General features: G+C 43.1%; 1 protein-coding gene across 4 annotated transcripts in view; it reads left to right on the forward strand.

Moving 5' to 3' along the window:
* Positions 1 to 2,420: 2,420 nt before the first annotated feature.
* The window catches only part of LOC131510504 (adhesion G protein-coupled receptor E2-like), a 23,551-nt gene continuing 2,024 nt past the window's right edge, over positions 2,421 to 23,947 (forward strand). The window contains exons 1-17 of one of the 4 annotated variants that reach the window (XM_058727692.1): positions 2,421 to 2,608; positions 3,617 to 3,667; positions 3,931 to 4,053; positions 6,105 to 6,260; positions 10,908 to 11,054; positions 11,282 to 11,328; positions 11,451 to 11,528; positions 11,940 to 12,117; positions 15,635 to 15,742; positions 15,930 to 16,150; positions 16,342 to 16,521; positions 19,932 to 20,129; positions 20,422 to 20,657; positions 20,950 to 21,016; positions 21,430 to 21,521; positions 22,366 to 22,534; positions 22,620 to 22,730. In XM_058727692.1, coding sequence (XP_058583675.1) covers positions 2,578 to 2,608; positions 3,617 to 3,667; positions 3,931 to 4,053; positions 6,105 to 6,260; positions 10,908 to 11,054; positions 11,282 to 11,328; positions 11,451 to 11,528; positions 11,940 to 12,117; positions 15,635 to 15,742; positions 15,930 to 16,150; positions 16,342 to 16,521; positions 19,932 to 20,129; positions 20,422 to 20,657; positions 20,950 to 21,016; positions 21,430 to 21,521; positions 22,366 to 22,534; positions 22,620 to 22,730 — 2,193 coding nt within the window. In that variant the 5' untranslated portion in view covers positions 2,421 to 2,577. The remainder of the gene's footprint in view (positions 2,609 to 3,616; positions 3,668 to 3,930; positions 4,054 to 6,104; positions 6,261 to 10,907; positions 11,055 to 11,281; positions 11,329 to 11,450; positions 11,529 to 11,939; positions 12,118 to 15,634; positions 15,743 to 15,929; positions 16,151 to 16,341; positions 16,522 to 19,931; positions 20,130 to 20,421; positions 20,658 to 20,949; positions 21,017 to 21,429; positions 21,522 to 22,365; positions 22,535 to 22,619; positions 22,731 to 23,947) is intronic. The other 3 variants (XM_058727693.1, XM_058727696.1, XM_058727694.1) reach the window with 3 other exon arrangements.

Genomic DNA, 23,947 nt, shown 5'->3' on the forward strand with positions numbered 1-23,947 from the left:
AATGAAGCCACAGAAAGAAATCAGGAATCAATCCCATTTACAATTGCACCAAAACCCATAAAATACCTAGGAATAAATCTAAACAAAGAGGTGAAAAACCTATACACTGAAAACTGCAGAAAGCTTATGAAAGAAACTGAAGAAGACACAAAAAAATGGAAAAAGATTCCATGCTCCTGGATAGAAAGAACAAATATTGTTAAAATGTCGATACTACCCAAAGCAATCTACATATTCAATGCAATCCCTATCAAAATAACACCAGCATTCTTCATAGAGCTAGAACAAATATCCCTAAAATTTGTATGGACCCAGAAAAGATCCAGGATAGCCAAAGCAATCTTGAAAAAGAAAACCAAAGCAGGAGAAATCACAATCCCGGACTTCAAGCTGTATTACAAAGCTGCAATCATCAAGACAGTATGGTACTGACACAAAAACAGACGCTCAGATCAATGGAATAGAATAGAGAACCCAGAAATGGACCCACAAATGTATGGCAAACTAATCTTTGACAAAGCAGGAAACAATATCCGATGGGATAAAGACAGTCTCTTCAGCGAATGGTGATGGGAAAACTGGACAGCAACATGCAGAAAAATGAACCTGGACCACTTTCCTACACTATACACAAAAATAAACTCAAAATGGATGAAAGACCTAAACGTAAGACAGGAAGCCATCAAAATCCTAGAGGAGAAAGCAGGCAAAAACCTCTTTGGCCTCAGCCACAGCAACTTCTTACTCAATGGGTCTCCAGAGGCAAGGGAAACAAAAGCAAAAGTGAACTACTGGGACCTCATCAAAATGAAAAACTTCTGCACAGTGAAGGAAACAATCAGCAAAACTAAAAGGCAACCGACAGAATGGGAGAAGATATTTGCAAATGACATATCAGATAAAGGGTTAGTATCCAAAATCTATAAAGAACTTATCAAATTCAACACCCAAAAAACAAATAATCCAGTGAAGAAATGGGCAAAAGACATGAATAGACACTTCTCCAAAGAAGACATCCAGATGGCCAACCGACACATGAAAAAATGCTCAACATCACTCACCATCAGGGAAATACAAATCAAAACCGCAATGAGATACCACCTCACACCTGTCAGAATGGCTAACATTAACAGCTCCGACAACAACAGATGTTGGCGAGGATGCGGAGAAAGAGGATCTCTTTTGCATTGTTGGTGGCAACGCAAGTTGGTGCAGCCACTCTGGAAAACAGTAGGGAGGTTCTTCAAAAAACTAAAAATAGAACTACCCTACGGCCCAGCAATCGCACTACTAGGCATTTATCCATGGGATACAGGTGTGCTGTTTCGAAGGGACACATGCACCCCCGTGTTTATAGGAGCACTATCAACAATAGCCAAAGTATGGAAGGAGCCCAAATGTCCCTCGATGGATTAATGGATAAAGAAGATGTGGTATATATATACAATGGAGGATCACTTGGCAGTGAAAAAGAACGAAATCTTGCCATTTGCAACTACGTGGATGGAACTGGAGGGCATTATGCTAAGTGAAATGAGTCGGTCAGAGAAAGACAAAAATCCTATGACTTCACTCCTATGAGGACTTTAAGAGACAAAACAGATGAACATAAGGGAAGGGAAACAAAAAGAATATAAAAACAGAAAGGGGAACAAAACAGAAGAGACTCATAAATATGGAGAACAAACGGGGGGTGACGGGAGGGGTTGTGGGAGGGGGGAGGGGCTAAACGGGGAAGGGACATTACGGAATCTACTGAAATCATTGTTTCGCTATATGCTAATTTGGATGTAAATTTTAAAAAATAAAAAATAAAATTAAAAAAATTAATAAAGATAACATCCTGTTGGTGAAATAATGGATATAACTAATATTTGCATTATTAGCTGCCTTTCACAAAGGAGGATAGGAAGAACGTTGTTTGTTAGGTATTTCCAGTAGACCATATAATGTGTCATGTGCTTTATCTGTTTGTTCTCATTGAATCCTCCCAACACCCTGGTAAGAATAACTATTTCCATCTTACAAAAATTTTAAGGGGTGTATGTGCCTTATATAAAACTAGCAGCTATCAATTCTGCAGCCTTCCCACCTCAACACATTCTTGTTTAAACAGCATCACTGGACTGAAGACAATGGGGAAAAGCAAGAATGAAAAAGAGTAACTTATACGGCTCAAATCCCAGGATGTAGAAGGCAGTCGGTGAATGTTAGCTAGGCAGTAGTCTTATTCAACAATGCTGAACTGCATCATTGGCCAGGGACCCACAGATTTACTCTTTTGGAAAGACCCTTTAATTAGATTCACCATCACTCGCTCTTTCATCATTAGAAATGAAGAAGAATCAGCAAGGTGGCTGGCCATCCAAAGAGTACTAATGCTAGGCAAAAAATAAAAAGGAGAAGAGGGAGATCTGATAAGTTTGAATTGGTGGGGGAAAGGGAAGAAAGCATTCAGGCTAGCTGTTTCTAGCTAGTCAGTTCCTCTAGGGCATACTTTTGCTTCAACAGGAAATATTATTGGCCCACAGCTCAAGATTGAATTCCCCCACTGCTCAGGCTTCATCTTTCTGTACCATGAAGGGAAGATACTTTGCATTTCATCCAGGTAGGTAGAATTGTGAGAATCTTAAGACCATTTTAGTGTTCTCTATACCTTTGGAAAAACTTCTTTGTCTTTTGCTTGATTCATAGCTTGCTCTTGCATTATTCTCTTGGAAGATAATAACCCCAAAAAAAGGACACTTTTTAATTCTATTAATCTTTCAAAGAAGGAAGTGGTTTGAATTTGCAGCTAGGGGAAAATGTGGGACTTATTTGGGTATTTCTCAATTTATGATCTACATATTTTTGTTATTATTACCTGCAAGTGGTTTTGTTTTTAGAATAAATCCTGTGAAATAATATGGTGCCTGAAATTTGCCTCCAAGTTATCCAGTGGGGGCAGGGGCTGAGTAGAGGTGTGGACGAAATAAAAGTAACCATAAGTTGATGATGATTGGAGCAGGATGATTGATCCTCACGGGTTGAGTTGACTATTTTTCTACTTAGAGTTTTCTATTAAACTGAAAAAAGAATGTTTTTAATCTAGACCAAGCTGCACAAAGTCACAGAGCCAAAGAGTGGCAGAACTCATTCAAATTTAGTTGCAATCAACTCCAAGAACAGTGGTGCAGTCTCAGGCCAGCCTGGAAGTGAAAATGGATTCAAACCACTTCAAAAGAAGAAACATCCTGACTATAAAGAACAGATATTAGTATCTGAATGAAGACAGGCAGATCTGAAATTTTCTTCATAAGATGTATCTCGTAAAATTGATGGGAATTGATGTTCTAATATGTGTGCCTGTTACTTTCCATTTGTGTAGATTTTGATTCCTATACTAAAAATTTACTGCTATCAATTCCTCAGGAGCCTTCTGGAAGATAAAAGGGAAAACATGCACCCCCTAGGTCCTGTGGGAAAGTCTAGGAACCTGTCCAGAAGGAAACACTGGGATGCTTTAGAAGCCATGGGGCAATAGGGGAGAGTCACCTTAACCAGGTTGTAGCACCTATTTGTGTGGGAGGTTTGGATTTCATTCCTCAGCCATATTTACCTTCTTTCTGTGTTCTAGGGCTCTGTGTCCTGCTAATACCATTGGGAGCTATTGCCCACAAGAATGGAGGTGAGTGTGCTCAAACAGACTCTACCCATTACCTGAAGCTGAGGGAAAGGACGTTGCACTAGCAAGGGCTTTTTCTCGGGAGTGCTCTTCTTAGGCTTTGAGAAGTTGACCTGCTTCTCCCCCAGACTTCCAGTCCATTACCAAGGACAATTCCTTGTATGAAAACAAGCATTGCTTTCTTCTCCTCCCTCCATCTCCTTATGCCCCACTGGGAGTTGGCATCTTCTGAGAGCCTGCAAACCCATATGTCCATTCCCCCACAGCTCCCTGTGCTCGGTGCCCACGGAATGCCCACTGTACCAATGCCAGCTCCTGCCGCTGTGATCCTGGATTCACTTCACTCTCTGGAAAGGTCATCTTTAGCACCTCCTCGGAGGTCTGTACAGGTAAAGAGACTGAGAGATCGTAGAGGGGGTCATCACAGAGGGGGTCCTTAGAGGAGTCATCACAGACTCCTCAGCCCTTGAAGCAGCACTTGATTTCATTGTCCAGGGCAGGAGAGAGAAGCCAAGAGACAGGCAATCAGGCCTCATGGTCAAGGAGTATAGTGTTAAGAGCTGAGGATTTGGAGCTGGACTATCTGAGTTCCAGATTTTTTACTGATCAGCTGTGCAAGACCAAGCAAATTGTTTTATGTCCCAGGGCCTCAATTTCCTTCTCTGTAAATCAGGGACAATGATAATATCAACCCATTTAGTTACGTGTTTTAAATCAACATATAAATGGAATCCATAGAGACAGAAAGCAAATTGGTGGTTGTCAGGTGCTGGGGGCGGGAAGAATGGGAAGTGACCACTTAAATGGGAAAGGGAGTTCTTTACTTTTAATTTTTTTATTTTAATCCCATCATAGTTAACAGACAGTGTGATATTAGTTTCAGGTGTACAAGTTAGTGATTCAACAAGTCTATATATCATTATTCAGTGCTCATCATGAGAACTGTACTATTAATCCCCTTTACCTAAAGGCGTTTTCTTTTGGTGTCATAAAAATGTTCTGGAACTAGAGACAGGGAGTGGTTGCACAACATTGTGAATGCAATACATGCCAGTGAATTGTTCACTTTAAAACAGTTGGTTTTGGTATGTGAACGTCACCTCAAGAAAAAAATACGTAAATGATAAATTAACACATGTCAAACACTTAGAACAGTGCATCGCGCTTGAGAAGAAGCCAATACATTTGCTGTTGTGGTTGTTGTTGGCTGTTAATTGGTCAAAGACAGAGGCAGCCTGTTGAAGGGGGAGGTCAGGAAGGACCATGCAGCCAACAGAGATTCTGAATGTTCCACCAACCCTAGAGCTAACTTGCCCGGAACTCCCTATAAGCCATAATCTCAGTTCCTCCATCCAAAAATATCCACATGCAGGGGCGCCTGGGTGGCGCAGTCGGTTAAGCGTCCGACTTCAGCCAGGTCACGATCTCGCGGTCCGTGAGTTCGAGCCCCGCGTCAGGCTCTGGGCCAATGGCTCGGAGCCTGGAGCCTGTTTCCGATTCTGTGTCTCCCTCTCTCTCTGCCCCTCCCCCGTTCATGCTCTGTCTCTCTCTGTCCCAAAAATAAATAAAAAATGTTGAAAAAAAAAAATTTAAAAAAAAAAACAAAAATATCCACATGCAACCTCAAGCCCGATGGCCATTTGCCATTTGTAAAGCACTATTTCCGAAATTAAAATTAATTTGAACTACATAATAACCAGATGAATGGATACTGTTATTACTTCCGATTTGTAGATAAGGAAGCTGAGACTTTGAGAGGTGCTTTGTTCACACTCACACAGATGGTCATAGAGCTGGAATTCAGATAGGGTTAATTTGAATTCCACAAATCTCTCAAAGAAACGCCGTCCCTGAAGAAGTTCAAATCAGCCCCTTGAGAAAGTCAATGTTGGCACCATTTTATAAATGAGGAAACTGAGCCTTGAGAGGTGAAACCATTTGTCCAAAGGAAGAGGAAGAAGCTGGGCCCATGGTTCAAACTGTTGCATTCTGATATCTGTCCAGTTAGTCAAGAGTTGGATAAAATATGAAATATCCCTACTATAGAACATCTATAGGCATTAAAATTATTTCTTGTTTTAATGTGGAAAAGTAGGCATAAAATATTCTAAGACCCCGGAAGAATTTGTATATTCCAAAAGCTGTGTTCTGAGTCCACAGGAAATTGATGAAAATGTAATAGTGTTCTTTTCATAATCAGTAATGGTGGGTGACAGGTACATGTGGATTTATTATACTGTTCTCCATTTTTAAAAAACTGTTGCAGTCTCGGTGGTGGGATATTTAAATGTCATTGGAGTTTTCTGATTTCCCAGTTTTCTCCCATAAACATGTTATTTGGTTCAGAAAGAAAATGCAAGGGGTCAAATCATCTGCATCTGGTTGCTACCTATCCTACCAGAATTTTGGACATTGTTAGAAGTTCTCACTTGTGTTCCAGATATCAACGAGTGTGGCCCACCTTTATACATGTCTTGTGGAAGCCTTGCACATTGTCACAACGTGGAGGGGAGTTACTACTGTGAGTGTGCCCCTGGGCATGAGCTCCTTTCAGGAGGCACCAAATTCCAAAGCGAGAAAGAGAACACTTGTCAAGGTAAGTGGCTTCTGTGTCACACATTTCCCCCATGCCCACGACCAACCTCATCCTGTCAATTATTCCATAGGTCTGAGAGTCCAGAAGAGAACACTCTTGGGTCTCTCATGGGCTCCTTCCTCCCATTTCTTGTACTTGTCCAGAGTTACAATGCCCTGTGAAGGTATATCTAGAAAATTCTTTATTGCAACATTGTATACAATAGTTAAGGCTTGGAAACGGATGACTTCCATTAACGGAGAAGAATTTCACATATTACAGGATAGCCATACAATAATAAGCTTCGGAGCCCTTTTTTATCAACTTGTTTTTCTTTTTGATGGACAGTTCTATGAATTTTATTTTTTTTTTCTATGAATTTTAATGTAAGTACAGATCTGGGTTACCACCACTACATTCAGGAACCAAAACAATTAATTACATTATTCCAAAACATTCCTTCATCCTGTTTCTTTATAGGCACTACGCCACCTGCCCTGGCAACCCCTCATATACAGATATTTTTTCCACCTGCAGCACTGTCTTTTGAAAATGTCATATAAATGCAGTAATACAATATGTAGCCTTGTAAGTCAGATTTCGTCTACTCAGTGTAATGTTTTTGGAGGTTTATCCATATTGTTTTGTGTATTGATAGCTCATTCCTTTTCCCCCCGCTTTTGATACGTCTATTTTCCAGAAAGAAAATTGGCTACAGTTATTTTGCATTTACAATGACTGTTTTCTTTTATCTGGATCTATTTATCCAGGTCTTGAGTTTGGCTAATAATACAACTGCGTAAAGTTACTTCTAGATTCACATGTCACAGGTTAGTCTACAGATCGTTGTTTTATTACTTTTTAATTTTTTTAACATTTATTCATTTTTGAAAGACGGAGCGCAAGTGGGGGTAGGGCAGAGACAGAGGGAGACACAGAATCTGAAGCAGGCTCCAGACTCTGAGCTGTCAGCCCAGAGCCCGATGTGGGGCTCAAACTCATGAACTGCGAGATTATTACCTGAGCTGAAGTTGGACGCTTAACCGACTGAGACACCCAGGCACCTCCACAGATCATTGTTTTAGAGGGATGCATATAGTAACTTTCATTTCTGGCTTTCTGTTAGAATCACCCTGTATTTTAAAAAATAGAGATTCCAGGGCGCCTGGGTGGCTCAGTCGGTTGAGCATCCGACTTGGGCTCAGGTCATGATATCGCAGTCTGTGAGTTCAAGCCCCGCGTCGGGCTCGGTGCTGACAGCTCAGAGCCTGGAGCCTGCTTCGGATTCTGTGTCACCCTCTCTCTCTCTTCCCCTCCCCCACTCATGCTCTGTCTCTCTGTGTGTCAAAAATAAACATTAAAAAAAAAATTTTTTTTAAATAGAGATGCCTGGGATCCCTCCCTACCTGAGATGCTCTGAACCACTCCTGGCATGGAGCTCAGATATAGATATTTCTTCAGAGTTCCAATGTTAATTATGATGACTAGTTCATTCCTTTTTATTGCTAAGTAATATTCTATTGTATAGAATTGGTTTATCCATTCACCCATTTGGGTTGTTTCCAATTGGAATGATTAAAAATAGAGCTAAATGAGATATCTCTTGATAAACTAGAATTCTTCCCAAGTTGTTTTAAATAGAAAAATATGCCACGGGATGGTACTTATAGTATGCCAATGGCTTTGTGTGTCCCCTATCTTCCTTTTTCTTAATTTCAAGCATGTTTCCATACATATATTTTCATCTTAAAACTTTTCAAGCAGTAGTCCAAAAAGTAAATACTACTTTGTGGTAGTATTTAGACAATAATTTTATCATCGGTGTAATTTGATTGCCTACCATTGCTCTGAGCTCTATGCCAGGCACTGTGACTCCAACACTAAATAAAGCACAGGCTGTGTCTCCTGGAGTTTTTACTCCAGTAAGCAGACAGATCAACATACAAATACAATATAAGTCAACAGTCACTCTTGGCAAAGCATCCACGTCTTGGGAAAACAATGTGTTTCTCACCACTGTACCCCAGTGCCTAGCACATAGAAGGCGTTCCGGAAATAACACGTAAGTGAAAAACTGGAAAGAGTTCATCATCACACAAGGTATGAGCTGTGGTCACACCTTGGTCTTGTCACTTGGCCTTGATTTTGGCTAAGTTTTTACAATCTCTGGTCTTGGCTTCCTTATCTACCCTTGAAGAGATTAAGTTTTTTTTTTAACTTTTTTTTTAAACCTGAATATTAAGTTGTTTATCTTATAAAACTGTGTAAAATACACTTTTAAGAAAAGCTTCATGGACTTATATTAACCGAGGACTTTTCAATCCATTATTAATTTTCATACTAGCCATTTTGTATTTACACAGTTGTTTGACCCATGTTTGAAAGTATCAGAAATGACTAAGAGACAAGGGATGTTTAGTATCCACAAAGAGAAAAGTAAACTAAGTTCAACATTGAATTTAATATTCAATGATTCAAATCATTTCATATTAAAATGTGACAGCAATGTATTTGCTCTGAAATGGTTCAACTTTCAGGTCGCCTGGGTAAAGTTAAGTGTCCAGATCTTGATTTAGGCTCAGGTCACAATCTCACAATAGTGAGATCAAGCCCCGCATCAGGCTCTGTGCTGGGCATGGAACCTGCTTAAAATTCTGTCTTTCTCTGCTCCTCCCCCACTCACTCATTCTCATAGGTGATCTCTCTCTGTTTCTCATTCTTTCTCAAAAAAAAAAAATATATAATTAAAAATTTTTTACATGAAATGGGATCACTTTTAAACCTCATCCTTACTGGGAGCATGATGCTGTTTGTAAGCTACTCACCATCCCTAAAGTAGAAAAATCTTGGGGCGCCTGGGTGGCTCAGTCGGTTAAGCGTCCTACTTCGGCTCGGGTCACGATCTCACGTTCCATGAGTTCGAGCCCTGCATCGGGCTCTGGGCTGATGGCTCAGAGCCTGGAGCCTGCTTCCGATTCTGTGTCTCCCTCTCTCTCTGCCCTTCCCCCGTTCATGCTCTGTCTCTCTCTGTCTCAAAAATAAACGTTAAAAAAATTTTTTTTTTAAAAAGAAAAATCTCTGACCTTAAATTGAGAGAAGCATCTCCTACCCCACTGTCTAGGGTACAAACAGAAAAAGCTGTATCAAGTACTGTCCTAGCTCCACTCTCCTGGTTTCTAAGTTAACAAAAGAGGATCAAATTTCTCTCCTAATTAGAAAAGACGGAAAGATAAGTTTACATCCAAGTGGATTTGAGGACAGTCACATTTACTCAATGCTGTGACCACAATCACATGCCTTCCTCATTTTTCAACCACAAACTGCTCTGAGAAGGAACTTCCCTTGGGTGGGGAGATAGCAGGGATGCCTGAGATATTCTGGGGCCAAAGCAAGTTCCTTCTGGGTGTGGCATTTAGAATAGGTCTACCACCCACCCAACAGGCTACAGGCAATGCTGAAGTGTGTGTACACCCAGAGCCCTGAAGGGTAGAGCTGGCACCACAGAAAAGTGAGGGGTGGCATTAGCCAGTGGGGTTAGGGGCTTTTTGAGCTGACTATGCATACCTCCCGATTACCCATCAGACTCCTGCAGCAACGCGAAGGGCAGATACCAACATGACTTGGCTGGAAGCGATTCCCAGGCTCCTGGGTGAATCACTGTATTAATTTCTTATTACTAATATAACAAACTTAGTAGTTTAAAACAGTATAATATATTCTCTTACTGTGTTGAAGGTTAGAAGTTTTAAGTGGTTCCTTCTAGAAGCTCTAGGGGAGAATCTGTTTCCTTGCCTTTTCTGGCTTCTGGAAAATGCCTTCATTCCTTGGTTCAAGGCTCCTTTTTCCCCTCTTCAAAGTCAACATCATATGTATCATCTCCTCTCCTCTCTGACCTCTCCCTCCCTTTTATAAGAATCTTTGTGATTATATTAACTGCACCCATATCATCAGGATAATCCCCCAACAAGAGACTTAATCACCAAGTTCAAAATTTTCTTTTGGATGAAAGATAACATAATCATAGGCTCCAGGAATAAGGACTTGGATGTCATTGAAGGGGCCATTATTCTATCTACTACACTCACCATCCACAAGCAGCTCTGATCTGAATATCACACATACACACACAAAGTTCTCATCTTGGCAACCTTGCTTGAATGTAGAGGCCAGCCAACTCCTTATGCGAAGGGCCACATCATAAATATCTTGAGTTTTTTGGGCCACAAGGTCCCTATCACAACTACTCAACTCTGCCATTATAGTGTGAAAGCAGACAGACAACACATAAATGAATAGGAGTGGCTACATTCCAATAAAATTTTATGTATGGATACTAAAATTTTAATTTCATATAATTTTCATGGGTCAAAAAAGACAGCTCTTCCTTTGATTTTTTATCTTAGCCACTTAAAAAAATCCTTTACAGAAATAGGCAACAGCCGGATTTGGCTGTGGGCCATGGTTTGCCAACCCCTGCTCTGTCTGAGGTGGTGGTTGAGTAGAGAGTGCTATCACCAGATGGTATCCGTCCATTGAAGTTATGATGGAATCTTCGATGCCTGACCTTGAAAAAGATGATGGAAGGTAGTAAGGCTGGACTTACTGAGTATAGGAGAGGCCTGAGCAAGGCCTGGATAGGGGACTGATCCTTCTCTTTTGTGTCTCTAGATGTGGACGAATGCAGCTCCAGAAAACACCAATGCCACAACACCACCCACTGCATCAATGTGAAGGGCAGCTACAGATGCTACTGTTACCATGACTGGGTGGCCAGATCCAGGCCTCTACATGGTCTGAACTTCACCATCTGTGAAGGTATATAGTCCAACACACACACATGCATACACACAGATGCACACGGATGCATGTGCATGTGTGTGTGCACACACTCTTGCACATGAACATCCGTGTGAACACATGCCTTCACAAAACAGAAACCATGCACATACATGCATTCCACATATATATGCAGGCACACACACACACACACACACACACACACACACACACATTAGTGGTGCTTCTCCCTCTTTTCCCTGCAGAAGTCCCCTTCCCCTCATGGACATCACCTTCTGGAGTCAACAGCCAGGTGAGTGGAGCCTCAGCAGAAGACTAGAAGCAGAAAGATCTTCAGCAACCATCTTGTGTCCACCCTCTCCCCAAACTCCCACTTCAGGCTCTCTGACCTGCCTCCATGTCCCCTTTCCCCAGAGTCTCTCCCGCTTCTTTGACAAGGTCCAGCAGTTATCCCAAGACTTCAAGCCAGCTTTGGCCAAGAACACCATCCAGGTAAAGTCAGAACCAGGAAAGAGGCCAGGTGTGGGGATACCATAGAGACCTGGGTCACTTTGGTAGGGATGTAGACAAGCTCCTATGTAGTTGACACTGCAACTGGTCCCTCACCCATGGTGGAGAGAAGGCTATCTAGAAGCACTTTTAAAGACACCCAGGTGCACTAATTTATTTCCCTATTGGCTGGTTCTGGGCTTTGGGCTTATGTCATCCTTGGCCTTTCTGACCCAGGTTGACCTCTAAGTGGCTGAGATCTAAACAACAAGGACCATCCAAGGAATCCAATTCAGTGCCATTGTTACCCTCCAAATACCCAATGTCTAGGGTCCGTTCTCTTGGGCTGAATGGCCAGGTCTTCGTGCAACCCATTTGATCCATTGCCCACTGGCTCTTTGTCCCATCCCCCAGGACCTCATGCAGGAAGTAGATGAGCTGCTGGAGACCCCAGGGGACCTGGAGACCTTGGCCCCCTCAGAGCAGTACTGTGTGGCCACTCACCTGCTCGTTGGCCTGGAGGATGTCCTGAGAGTGTTGAGCAAGTTGCTGCCCAAAGGGCCACTGACCACGCATGCTCCTGCAGGCACAGGTAAGTATCTGAGTATGCTTCAGGCTCCTGCTCCTTCTGTTCACCTTCTCACTCTCCCCTCTTCCTAGAGACTGTCCAACCGGAGCCAAGTGGCCACACTCACATCTCAGGATTTTATTTAAAATATGGGGCGCCTGGGTGGCGCAGTCGGTTAAGCGGCCGACTTCAGCCAGGTCACGATCTCGCGGTCCGTGAGTTCGAGCCCCGCGTCGGGCTCTGTGCTGACAGCTCGGAGCCTGGAGCCTGTTTCCGATTCTGTGTCTCCCTCTCTCTCTACCCCTCCCCTGTTCATGCTCTGTCTCTCTCTGTCCCAAAAATAAATAAAAAACGTTGAAAAAAAAATTTAAAAAAAAATAAAAATAAAAAATAAAATAAAATAAAATAAAATAATTCAGAAAATATTCTCCTATCATAAAATAAACTCCTGTGGAACTCAGTCTTTTATTTGTTTTAAACGCAAAAGTTTCAGATTTTTTTAAGGGATAAGTAAAAAGAAGCATATACAAATATCAGTAAGTCTATCATTACATCATTTATATAATTACAACAGAAAATTGCAACAATGAGGTTCATAAAAATAAGGTATCCAAAAATAAACTCAACACTACCTGGAAATGAAGAAAATGCAATTAATCTTGAAAAGTTGAAAATCACATAATATTATCTGATCTAATTTTAAGTATAACCTTAAATAACATTGTACCAATGGTTTCATTGTTGAAACGCATGCTTATTTCTATGCAGTTTTTCCCAGATTTTTCAGCATCCATACTACCCAGGAGATGGCAAAGAGAATTAAAAGCTGGCCACAAATATTTGATTCTGATTCCTGCATTCTCAAATAGCCTGGTCATTGTTTAATATCTTCCCATCTTTGTGGACTCCTTTTGCATGCATTTGGAAAGAATTGCAATCATTTTATTCATGGTTTTATCTGGGACTCAAAGAAAGCATTTCCAGACTAATTTCACCATATGTAGATGGCAATTACCAGGAAGACTTACCTCAATCAGGTGTTTTTCAACAGTGTTACTGAGATGTAATTTACCCAACATAAATTCACCCATTTGAAGTGTATAATTCAATGGTTTGGGCATATTCACAAAGGTGTGTGACCATTACCTTGAAATAATCTTAGACATTTTCATCACGCCAAAAAGAAACCCCATATGCATGAGCGGTCACTCCGCATTCCCCGCAACCCCCAGCCCCTGGCAGCCACCAACCTGCTTTCTGTGTCTATGGATCGCCTATTCTGGACATTTCATATAAATGGAATCATACAATCTATGGCCTTACGTTATTGGATTCTTTCACTCAGCGTACATCTTGAAGTTCAGCCATGTTGTAGCTTATATCAGTATTTCATTCCTTTTGATTGACAAATGGTATGCCTTGATAAGCCTATGTACATTTTATTTATCTTTCTATCAGTTGATGGACATTTAGGTTGTTTCTGCTTTGAGGTTATTATGAATTAACACTCACAGACAAATCGTGTGAACGTATGTTTTCCTTTCTTTGGGGTAGATATCTGACGGTGGCATTGCTGGGTCATCTAGTAACTCTACGTTTAATATTTTGAGAAATTTCCAGGCTGCTTTCCAAAGTGGCTGGACCATTTACTTTCCCTCCAGCAACGGATAAGCATTCTAATTTCTCCACATCGTTGCAAACACTTGCTGTTTGGGAGGGCAGGTGATATTATAGCCATCCTAGCAGGTGCAAAATGGTATTTCATTCTGGTTTTCATTTTCACTTACCTAATAACTAATGGTGTTAAGGATATTTTCATGTACTTACTGGCATTTTATATACCTTCTCTAGAGAAATGCCTATTCAAGTCTTTTGCCCATTTTTTAAAGCTTTTATTTAAATTCCAGTTATTTAACATACAGTGTAATATTAGTTTCAGGTGTACCATTTAGTTATTCAACACTTCCATACAATATCAGGTGCTCATCACAAGTGGCTTCCTGAACCCTCATCACCTATTTCACCCATTCCCCCCCCCACCTCCCCTCTGGTAACCACCAGTTTGTTCTTTATAGTTAAGGGTCTGTTTCTTGGTTTGCCTCTTTTTTTCCCCTATGAACATCTGTTTTGTTTCCTAAGTTCCATCTATGAGTGAAACCGTATGGTATTTGTCTTTCTCTGACTGACTTATTTTGCTTAGCATAATACACTCTAGCTCCATCTACGTCGTTGCAAATGGCAAGATTTCATTCTTTTTTTATGCTGACTAATGTCCGTGTGTGTGTGTGTGTGTGTGTGTGTGTGTGTGTGTGACACCTATTCTTTATCCATTCATCAGTTGGTAGATGTTTGGACTCTTTCCGTACTTCAGCTACTGTAGACAATGCTGCTATAAACGTTAGGGTGCATGTATCCCTTTGAATTAGTATTTTTGCATTCTTTGGGTTTTTTATTTTATTTATTTTTTAAAACCTTTTTTTTAGAGAGAGAGGGTGTGAGTGAGCAAGGGGCAGAAAGAGAGGGAGAGAGACAGAATCCCACCCAGGCTCTGCACTGTCAGCTTAGAGCTCCAAGTGGGGTTCGAGCTCATCTTTGGGTATTTTAATTGGGTTATTTGTCTTATTATTGAGTTGTAAGAACTCTTTATATAGTCTGGACACCAGACCTTGTCAGACTTCGAGAGGCAAATACCTACATCAGATTTAACAGCAGTGTTGTTTATATTCAAATTTGGAGCATCTGTGATTTAGAGTTATGTCGTAGACTCCGGGTCTGGAGTTCTCTCTTGTCCAGCAAGAAAGCGGATGCAGGATTAAAATGTGAGAGAGACTAGTGTCCGGGGAGGAGACAAGAGCACCGAGTAAGGGTCCTTGCTCCATTTTTATTAGGATCAGAAGGCTTACAAGCGTGATGGACGTGCAGGAAGAGACAATGAAACCGTGAACAAGGCACCTTTCTTTTGCTAATCAGCTCCACACTGGGCAACTTCACCCTGCCTTGTTAACCCATGGGTGCAAGCTCAGGGAATTCCTAAGCTTACTACCCACAGAGTTAGAATTGTCATTGCAACAAAAGCCTTGCCTTGTCTGTTAGCAGTTTCTTCCTTTCCTTGAGATGATGCAAATTCAGTAGAAAATTTTCTTAAAACATGCAATCTTTGGAAACATTCTGGTTTTCAGCTTTTAAAAATAGTCAAAGGATGCCTGGGTGGCTTGTTAAGAGTCCGACTCTGATTTCAGCTCAGGTCGTGATCTTTCAGCTTGTGAGATCAAGCCCCACGTTGGGCTCTGTGCTAACAGCATGGAGCCTACTTGGGATTCTCTGCCCTCCTCCTCTGCCCCCCCCCACGCTCTCTCTCTCTCTCTCTCTCAATGAATAAACATTTTGTAAATCCTCAAATAACGGTATTAAACCAGCCACATCACTCTTATTTCATACTTAAAATTCATGTGGTTTATCAGCATACCAAAAAGATCTAATTCCAATACTGCAAGCAGTAGCCTGACTTCTCCCATCCCTCGTGCCATTGCCACCACTACAGGACTGTCTCTGACGGTGCAGGACCAAGGAATTGGGGATGTCACCTTGGGCCAGAGCCAGGCAAAGATGCAGCTGAAGTGGGATGTGGCACAGGAATCCAATGACTTGGGTAATGACTGCAGTGGGGAAGGGAAGGCCCCTGAGACCTTGCGATGGGACCAGACAGCCAGGATGTGACACAGAATTAAAGATTAAAGGAAAGTGTAGGGTGGGCGGGGCTACAGGGGAGAGTCCATCTGAGGAGAAAGGGGCCCTGGCAGCGACCCTGACATGTCATTCTTGGCCTTGTCCTGCAGGTCCTTCTGTGGTGGGCCTCGTCTCCACTCCAGGGATGGGCAAGTTACTGGCTGAGGCGCCCCTGGTCCTGGACTCTAAGCAGCAGACAGTTCTGCGTGAACACAGGGACTTCCTGGCAGGAGGCTTCCCTGTCCTGCTCTCAGATGTCGTCTCTGCCTTTGTGAGCAACAAGGACACCCAGAACCTCAGCTCCCCCGTCACCTTCATCTTCTCCCACCGCGTGAGTCCTGGTGGAATGGGGCTGTGGCTGGGCAAGGAACTGGTCTGGGTCCGGGGCTCAGCCTCACTGTCGAGATCACCCTTTGTGTCCTGGGGGCCTCCTCTGTGGGCGCCTCCTTCCCCCAGGAAAGCCCTTTGCAAACCAGCTTTGGATAAGAGTCTCCAGCTTCCACCGATGCTCTCTTCCTACAGTCGGTGACGTCCAGGCCAACGCAGAAGGTGTTCTGTGTCTTCTGGGAGCACAGTCAGGATGGATGTGGTCATTGGTCCACCACGGGCTGCAGGATGGCGGCCACCGGAGACGCCAGCACCACCTGCCAGTGCTCCCACCTCAGCAGCTTTGCTGTCCTCATGGCCCACGGCCACATTCAGGTGAGATCCCTGAGAGAGGCCATGGAGACAAGGATGCTAGTGACTACAGGCAACCAGAAAGGAAAGGATGTGATGGGAGAGGTCAGAAGGGACCCAGGGAGATCAGCATCGAGGACCAAACCATCGTCCTTCCTGGCCGGGTGACAGGGTTACTCCTTCTGGGGTGGGGGAGGCGGGGTAGGTGGTGGCACCAGGAATTGAGATCCTCCCAGGTGACAGCAGGCAGATCAAAATGAGAACTCTTTTAACTACATGGCCAGGCCTCATGGGAATCCAGACCAATTCAAACAGCACCCTCAAAACAGTGTGTTTCCTTCCACCATTTCAGCAAAGAATAAAATGTGGTGTACAAGTGTTCATGGTTACATTTCTGAAGAGATGAAAAATATTCGCATGGTTGAAGGAGTAACATTGAAAAGTCTCTTTCCTGCCCATGGCCCCCAGTGATCAGCGTTCTTCTTAGAAGAAATCTCAGTTTCTTCTGAGTACTTTTGGAGATATTTTATGTATAAACAAGCAAATGCATATAATGTGTGATTTTATTTTCACTCCAGGCATTGCCTACATATTCATTCTTAGGCATTTTTTCCATTTCAAATACTTATGAGATTCTGTATCGGTACACAAAGAACTTGACCATTCATCTTTAAATTACACAGCTTTCCATTCTGTGGATGTTCCATACTTTAGCAAATCTCCAACGACAAACATTTTTTGCAAGCTTCAGTTTCTGCAAAGTTGCAATAGCATTGCTATGTCAGAGTAATAGTTCTAACTTTGAGATACATACATTTAATACACACATATAATATCACCACGTATCAGTAGCCACCCAATGGATTCCTTTACATTTTAAAGTTGGGTAACGATACTGTCATTCTTGGCTAATCCCCCCACCCAACCATTCAAAGTGTTTCTTTTAAGTGTTTAGATTTGACTCTTCTTTCATTTTTGAAAATATGCCTTGAAATATACATTCCAACATTTGTTCTCTTCATTGATTTGGTTTTCTTCATTGAAGACCAACTCTGCATGTTGTGGCTCTCATTTACCTCGCTCTCGTATTTCTTGTTCTTCTGATTTCCTTTTGCCTCTTTCTTTATATTAATTTAATTTTGCCCATTTTTTTCATTCCTGTTCTATCTCTTAAACTGTACTTCAGTAGGGTCCATTCTTAATATGAGCTCTTCAAATTTTGTCTTCATTACTGCAGGGTTTTTTTTTTTTTCTTCCACTTCTTTACTGTGTTTTTCTAATGCACAACTTCACAAGATCTCTCTTCTCTGAGGCCTTGCATCTCTGCTTTTGTTTCTTGCTTATAAAGGCAAGAGCTTCCTTACATGCTTTGATTCAGAGTAAATAATGTCACAACTTTTAGCTGCCCCATGTTAACAATTATTTGGTGAGTATTCCTTACTTAAATTTTTTACTCTCTCCTTTTTTGTGATATTTTGTAGAGATTTTGTGTTTGTTCCTTTTTATTTTTTTGTGATATGTTGTATAGATCCTTTCAATCACTTATGATTAAGGCAGATGGTGTTTCCTGGAGGAATTATTTCCAAGATATTTATGTAAAAACATCTTCAGGGTTTTGTGATTTTTATGTAACTTTTACAAATTTATCTAGGGGTGCCTGGGTGGCTCAGTTGGTTAAACGTCCAACTTCGACTCAGGTCGTGATCTCACGGTTCGTGGGTTCGAGCCCCGCGTCAGGCTCTGGGCTGACAGCTCAGAGCCTGGAGCCTGCTTCGGATTCTGTGTCTCCCTCTCTCTCTGCCCCTCCCCCACTCATGCTCTGTCTCTATCTCAGAAATAAATAAACATTAAAAAAAATAAAAATTTATCTAAGCAAAATTAAATGTCAGCAGTAGTGTTTCCATGTACAAAACCTGTTTTCCTCCACAACCAAAGCCAAACTTCTTTAAACCAACTGGTGGATGGAAACTCCTGCCTACATCATTCCCACTATTGTAATCATGACACAGATTATTCTGGTTTCCTCCAATGTATACTTCTAGTCAATCTTCTCTGATTTTAGCTTCTCTTCCAATTATTCCCTAGTTTTAGAGAAAGTGGAAATGGTGGTTTTGGTTTTATTACATTTGTGGCATTTGAATTATTTCCAAGAACAGGTGTGTGTGTGTGTGTGTGTGTGTGTGTGTGTGTGTGTGTGTGTGCATGTACATGTGAGCACATGTGCACATGCAACCTTTGGGCCACCATTTTCAATACCAGAACAATTGACTTTTTCTTTCAAACAAGGATTACCTTTAAAACGTGATAAGTACTACAATTTGTAATGAATCCTTAGCAATGGGGAGAGATGGGAGAAGAGTGGGGGAAACAGATAATTGTCTGTGTTTTTGTGGTCTGTGTTATTTTTCCCAGCCCAAGAATATGATTATTTTCTAGCTGACCTGGTACAAATACTCAGGAAGGTGCTCTTGGGTCACTGGGATGGGTAGGACTGAAGCATCATTTCCAGGAGAGCAACCTGTAAAACTAATAAACATAGTGATACACAAATTTCAGCATCGAAATACAACCCTAGTAGGTTCAAAGGCTTGATGTCTTGAAGGAGGGTTATCCTATCACATAGGTACAGCTGCGTTTATACAAGCTTTATTTCTAGAATCACACACTCAAGTAACTCATTTTTTTAACTGATGTTATTGGAATACAATATATTTGCAATAGAAATCCGATTATAAGCATACACTTTGTAAGTTTTAACAGTTGTAAAAAACCCATGCTCTAAAGGTCACTGAGCTGGTAGGACTTTTCCGTAACCTCAGAAAGCCCCTCAGGAGTCTTTCAGTGCTCCCATCCCGAACCCCAGGAAACCACAGAACTCATTTTGTTGCTACAGTTTATTTTGACTGTCCTAGAGTCATTCAGTAGAATGGAATTGTTCTCTTTTGTTCCTGGCTCTTCGGCTCAACATTCTATGAGACTCTCTCATATTACTGAGTATAAACATAATTCATTCCTTTTTATTGCTATATAGCATCCCAACATATTACTCTACCACAGATTGTTTTATACCACAAACTGTTCTCCAATTAATGGGCATTTGCATTTCTTCCAGTTTGGGCTATTATGAATAGAGCTGTTATGAAAATGCATAAACATTGGTCTTATGGACATTCGTTTTCATTTCTCTTGGTAAATACCCAGAAATGGAGTTGCTGAGTCCTATGGTAAGTGTGTGTTTAACATTAATGTATGTTCAACTTTATAAAAAACTCCCAAACTCCATTCCAAAGTAGTTGTTACCTTTTACATTCTCACACAGGAGTGTATGAGAGTTCCAAAAGTTCCATTTTGCAACATTACTATCAGTGTGTTTAAGTTTTACCATTCTAGTCTGCTTTTAAAGAGGTGACTGTGATCTCATTCACGGGTCTGAGCAGGAGGATCCCGTGCTGGCTGTGATCACCTATGTGGGACTGGGCCTCTCTCTGCTGTGCCTCCTCCTGGCAGCCCTCACCTTCCTCCTGTGCAAAGCCATCCAGAACACCAGCACCTCGCTCCACCTGCAGCTCTCGATCTGCCTCTTCCTGGCCCATCTGCTCTTCCTCACGGCCATCAACCAGACCAAGATCAAGGTACTGACACTGTCACAGAGGACCCCCTGCCCTGAGCCACGGGACGCTCAGTTCGTGGAGCCCTGCTGCACTGATACCTTAACACAATATCGTTGGGTGACAGGGAGGCTGGAGGGGTAAATAGCCTATTTCACGTTGACTGATGAAGCAGAAGACAATCCTCTCTCAACAACTCGACCCTATATATATATATATATATACGAGTTCTCCCCACTGGCAAGGTATGGGAGGGGTCCTGGGGCCACCCTCCTCCCTGACAGTCCCTCCTGGTGACTCCTTCCTCCTCCCCCAGCTGCTGTGCGCCATCATCGCGGGGGCCTTACACTATCTCTACCTGGCCTCCTTCACCTGGATGCTGTTGGAGGGTCTACACCTCTTCCTCACGGCACGCAACCTGACGGTGGTCAACTACTCCAGCGTGAGCAGGTTCATGAAGAGACTCATGCTCCCTGTGGGCTATGGAGTCCCGGCTCTAATCGTGGCCATTTCTGCTGCATCCAGACCTTCCCTTTATGGAACACCCACCAGGTGAGTGCAAATTCCCACTGCCCCTATCTTCTCCAGCACAACTGTGGCCATCATAGAACCAATAGCGATTTAATTTCCCCCGAACGTGATAGGCAGAGGAAAGGTCAGTGGCCACTCCGAAGACATCTCTCTGGTGGAATTTTGCGTTCCTTGAACTGTTTTTAAGTCCTTAAGATTTAATTATTTTAAATGTTCATTATGAAGTATTTAACCATTATATATTACACATTCTAGTGATTCTCTATCCACAAAGGCCAATGTTCTCTTGACTCACTTCTCATCTCTCTCTTAGATGCTGGCTCCACACAGACAAAGGATTTGTATGGACCTTCCTGGGCCCCGTCTGCACCGTCTTCTCCGTGAGTAACACGTGACATCAGAGCATCCCGCCTGCCAAAGTGACGGTCATTCAAAGACCAGGTGTACCAGGAGGGTTACAGGCAGCGGGAGCAATCATTCCAGTTGGCCCAGGACTGATGAGAGACCCCCCCCCCCAGGATGCAGGGATTTCCGTTGCAACAACAGGACTAACATGTTTCCTGAGACCTGGGACTTTCAGTGCTAAAATTGGGAGTTTCCATGCGAACTGCATCGAAGTGCTCGCCAAAGTTACAGGACAAACACATGCCTGAGTTACAGGGTGGTTGGTCTAGTCTTCTAGGACTTCTACAAAAGGCAAAAGCTTCTTACCTGCCGGGTTAGGTGTTGGATGAGCTAGGAGGATGCTTACCAGATGTGGAGTGAATTTAATACACCTGTGGGCTTTCTGCAGATTAATCTGGCCTTCTTTCTGATGACCTTCTGGATTGTGAAAAACAAGCTCTCCTCCCTCAACAGAGATGTGTCCACCCTCCAGAACACCAGGTGAGGAGGAGTCAGAGGAATGTCCCCCATCCAGAGCATTATCCTCAGAGCTCCAAGGATCTGATGTCCAGAGAGAATGGACTTTGCCCTGATACACAGGGATTGCTTCCATGCCTTACCTAGCAGGTCCTGAGAACATTTCTATCCTTACAACACACTCAAAACATCACATAACAGTTCCCAGAACCCAGCGCACCCTTTCATGGTCATGCCTTCATGCGTTTTAGGCCCCCTGCCTTCCCCTTCTCTTGCCCCACGTGAACGCAGGTTCATCAACCACATATCACTTCGTCTAAGAGTTTGGGAATGTCCTTTCCTTTCCTCAACTTTGCACAGAATCGGTGGCCTCTATTCTGGGCAAAGCACATTCTGGGTCAGGTCATGGAGAAGGTGGGGACAGGAACAGCCCTGGATGGGATCTGGGCAGAAGTACCTCACTTTGCAAATGTTACAAGTGATCATTTGTTTTTGTCTTGCCACCAGACTCTAAGGGCTGTGGAAACAGAAGTCTTGTCTTGGTTGTTCTGAATGCCCAAGCCCCAGCCTAGGGCCAGGGGCACAGAATGTTCTCGACGATGTCAGCTGAACAAAATTAGGGGTCTTCCTGAAACATCGTGACCTTTTTGAAACTCACATTCTGGAGTGTCACTACCATCCCTAGTCCCAGTCAAACTGCCATCCCTGACCCAAACACCATTTCTTTTTATGGAATCATTGACGATAAAGCTCCAAGTTGATCGCTACTCAGTAGGAAGCATCCGTGGAGTGGACTTGAAAACAGGTGGGGTGGGGAGGGGGCTGTTGCTCCCGGTGCATCACGAGCCTCCTCTCTCCTCCTACCCAGGATGCTGACATTCAAAGCGACGGCTCAGCTCCTCATCCTGGGCTGCACGTGGTGTCTGGGCGTCCTGCAGGTGGGGCCAGCTGCCCGCGTCATGGCTTACCTCTTCACCATCATCAACAGCCTGCAGGGAGCGTTCATCTTCCTGGTGTACTGCCTCCTCAGCCAGCAGGTACCACGGTCCGGCCCCCATCCAGGACTCTTCCTGTCCCCGCCCCGCCCAGTGAGCTGACCCAGAGCGTGCTTCGCCCCTGCAGGTCCGGGAGCAGTACGGGAAATGGTTCAGAGGGGTCAGGAAAGCCAAAGCCGAGCCTGAGAATTACACGCTCTCAAGCGGGACCGTGTCTGATGCCTCCAAGCACAGTGCGGTAAGATTATGCAGTGTTCCCAGAGCACTTCCCTAGCCGATCCACTTGGGCGTCTCATGCCTGCCTCACTGGACAACCTGGGCAGATAGCAGGGGATGCCCTAGGAAGGCTCATGCCTGGACTCCCTTCAAGGCACTTCCCCGTCTTGAAAGGAGCTCTTCCTATACTTTCACTCGCTGAGCTTCTATGTTCACAGCGACCCTTGCACACGACTGTCCTCTTTCCCCACATTTGTGGAGCACCCGCTTTGTGCAAAATGTTGCATAGGGTTTCTAATCGCGCTTGGTGAGAAGATACAAATGTAGATACTTACAAGCAGAGAAGGAGGCTTGGTCAGCTAACTAATCAGAAATGAATGGTGTGGAGCAGATCGTCAATGCTCAAAGTGCAGAGAGCCATGCACACTTTTTCTCCCAGGTCATTCCAGAGAGACTCACGGGCTTTAGATAAATTATGCAAGGTCTTCAGCCTCCTCTACTTTCTCCCAACTTCATTCCCCACCCCCCATCCTCACCCTGCCTGGCAAGTCTTCTACACATCTCTCCCCAACTTGCCTGTCCTCCCTCTAAAACTGTTCCTTCCCAAATGGTCTACTCATCAAAATCTCATCCTTCAAACTCTTTCCTCCTCCCAGCAGATGTGCGTGCTGACTTCTTCATAGAGAAAACACAAGTCAGCAGGAAGAAACAAGGTTACTTTTGCACTCTCAAAAACACCAGCCATTTGGCATCTAGTTCACTGTGTTCTCATTCCCTCTTGTGACCGCACATAGACAAAATATGCCTCCTAGTTTTTAAGGCTAATCCCTCCACCTGTACTTTGGTTCCTGACCCTCTTGACTTCCCAGTGACTTAACATTACGGTTCACACATTTTATCTCTGGTATATTGGTTCTCATGTTCTCAACAGCTGCATTGTAACACATTACATGTCTCACTTACTCTGATCTATTTTAATTTTTTTTTATTTTATATATATATATACATATATATATATATATATAGAGAGAGAGAGAGAGAGAGAGAGAGAGTGTGTGTGGGGGGGGGGAGAGAGGCAGAGGGAGAGAATCTTAAGCAGACTCCACGCTCAGTGTGGAGCCCAACTCAGGGCTCAATCCCATGACCATGGGATCATGACCTGATTCAGAAATCAAGAGTCGGATGCTCAACCAGCTGAGCCACCAAGCCGCCCCAAGAAGTACTAATGTTTTATTTATG

Source organism: Neofelis nebulosa, chromosome 4 (genome assembly GCF_028018385.1).
Source record: "Neofelis nebulosa isolate mNeoNeb1 chromosome 4, mNeoNeb1.pri, whole genome shotgun sequence".
NCBI classification, from domain to species: Eukaryota; Metazoa; Chordata; class Mammalia; order Carnivora; family Felidae; genus Neofelis; species Neofelis nebulosa.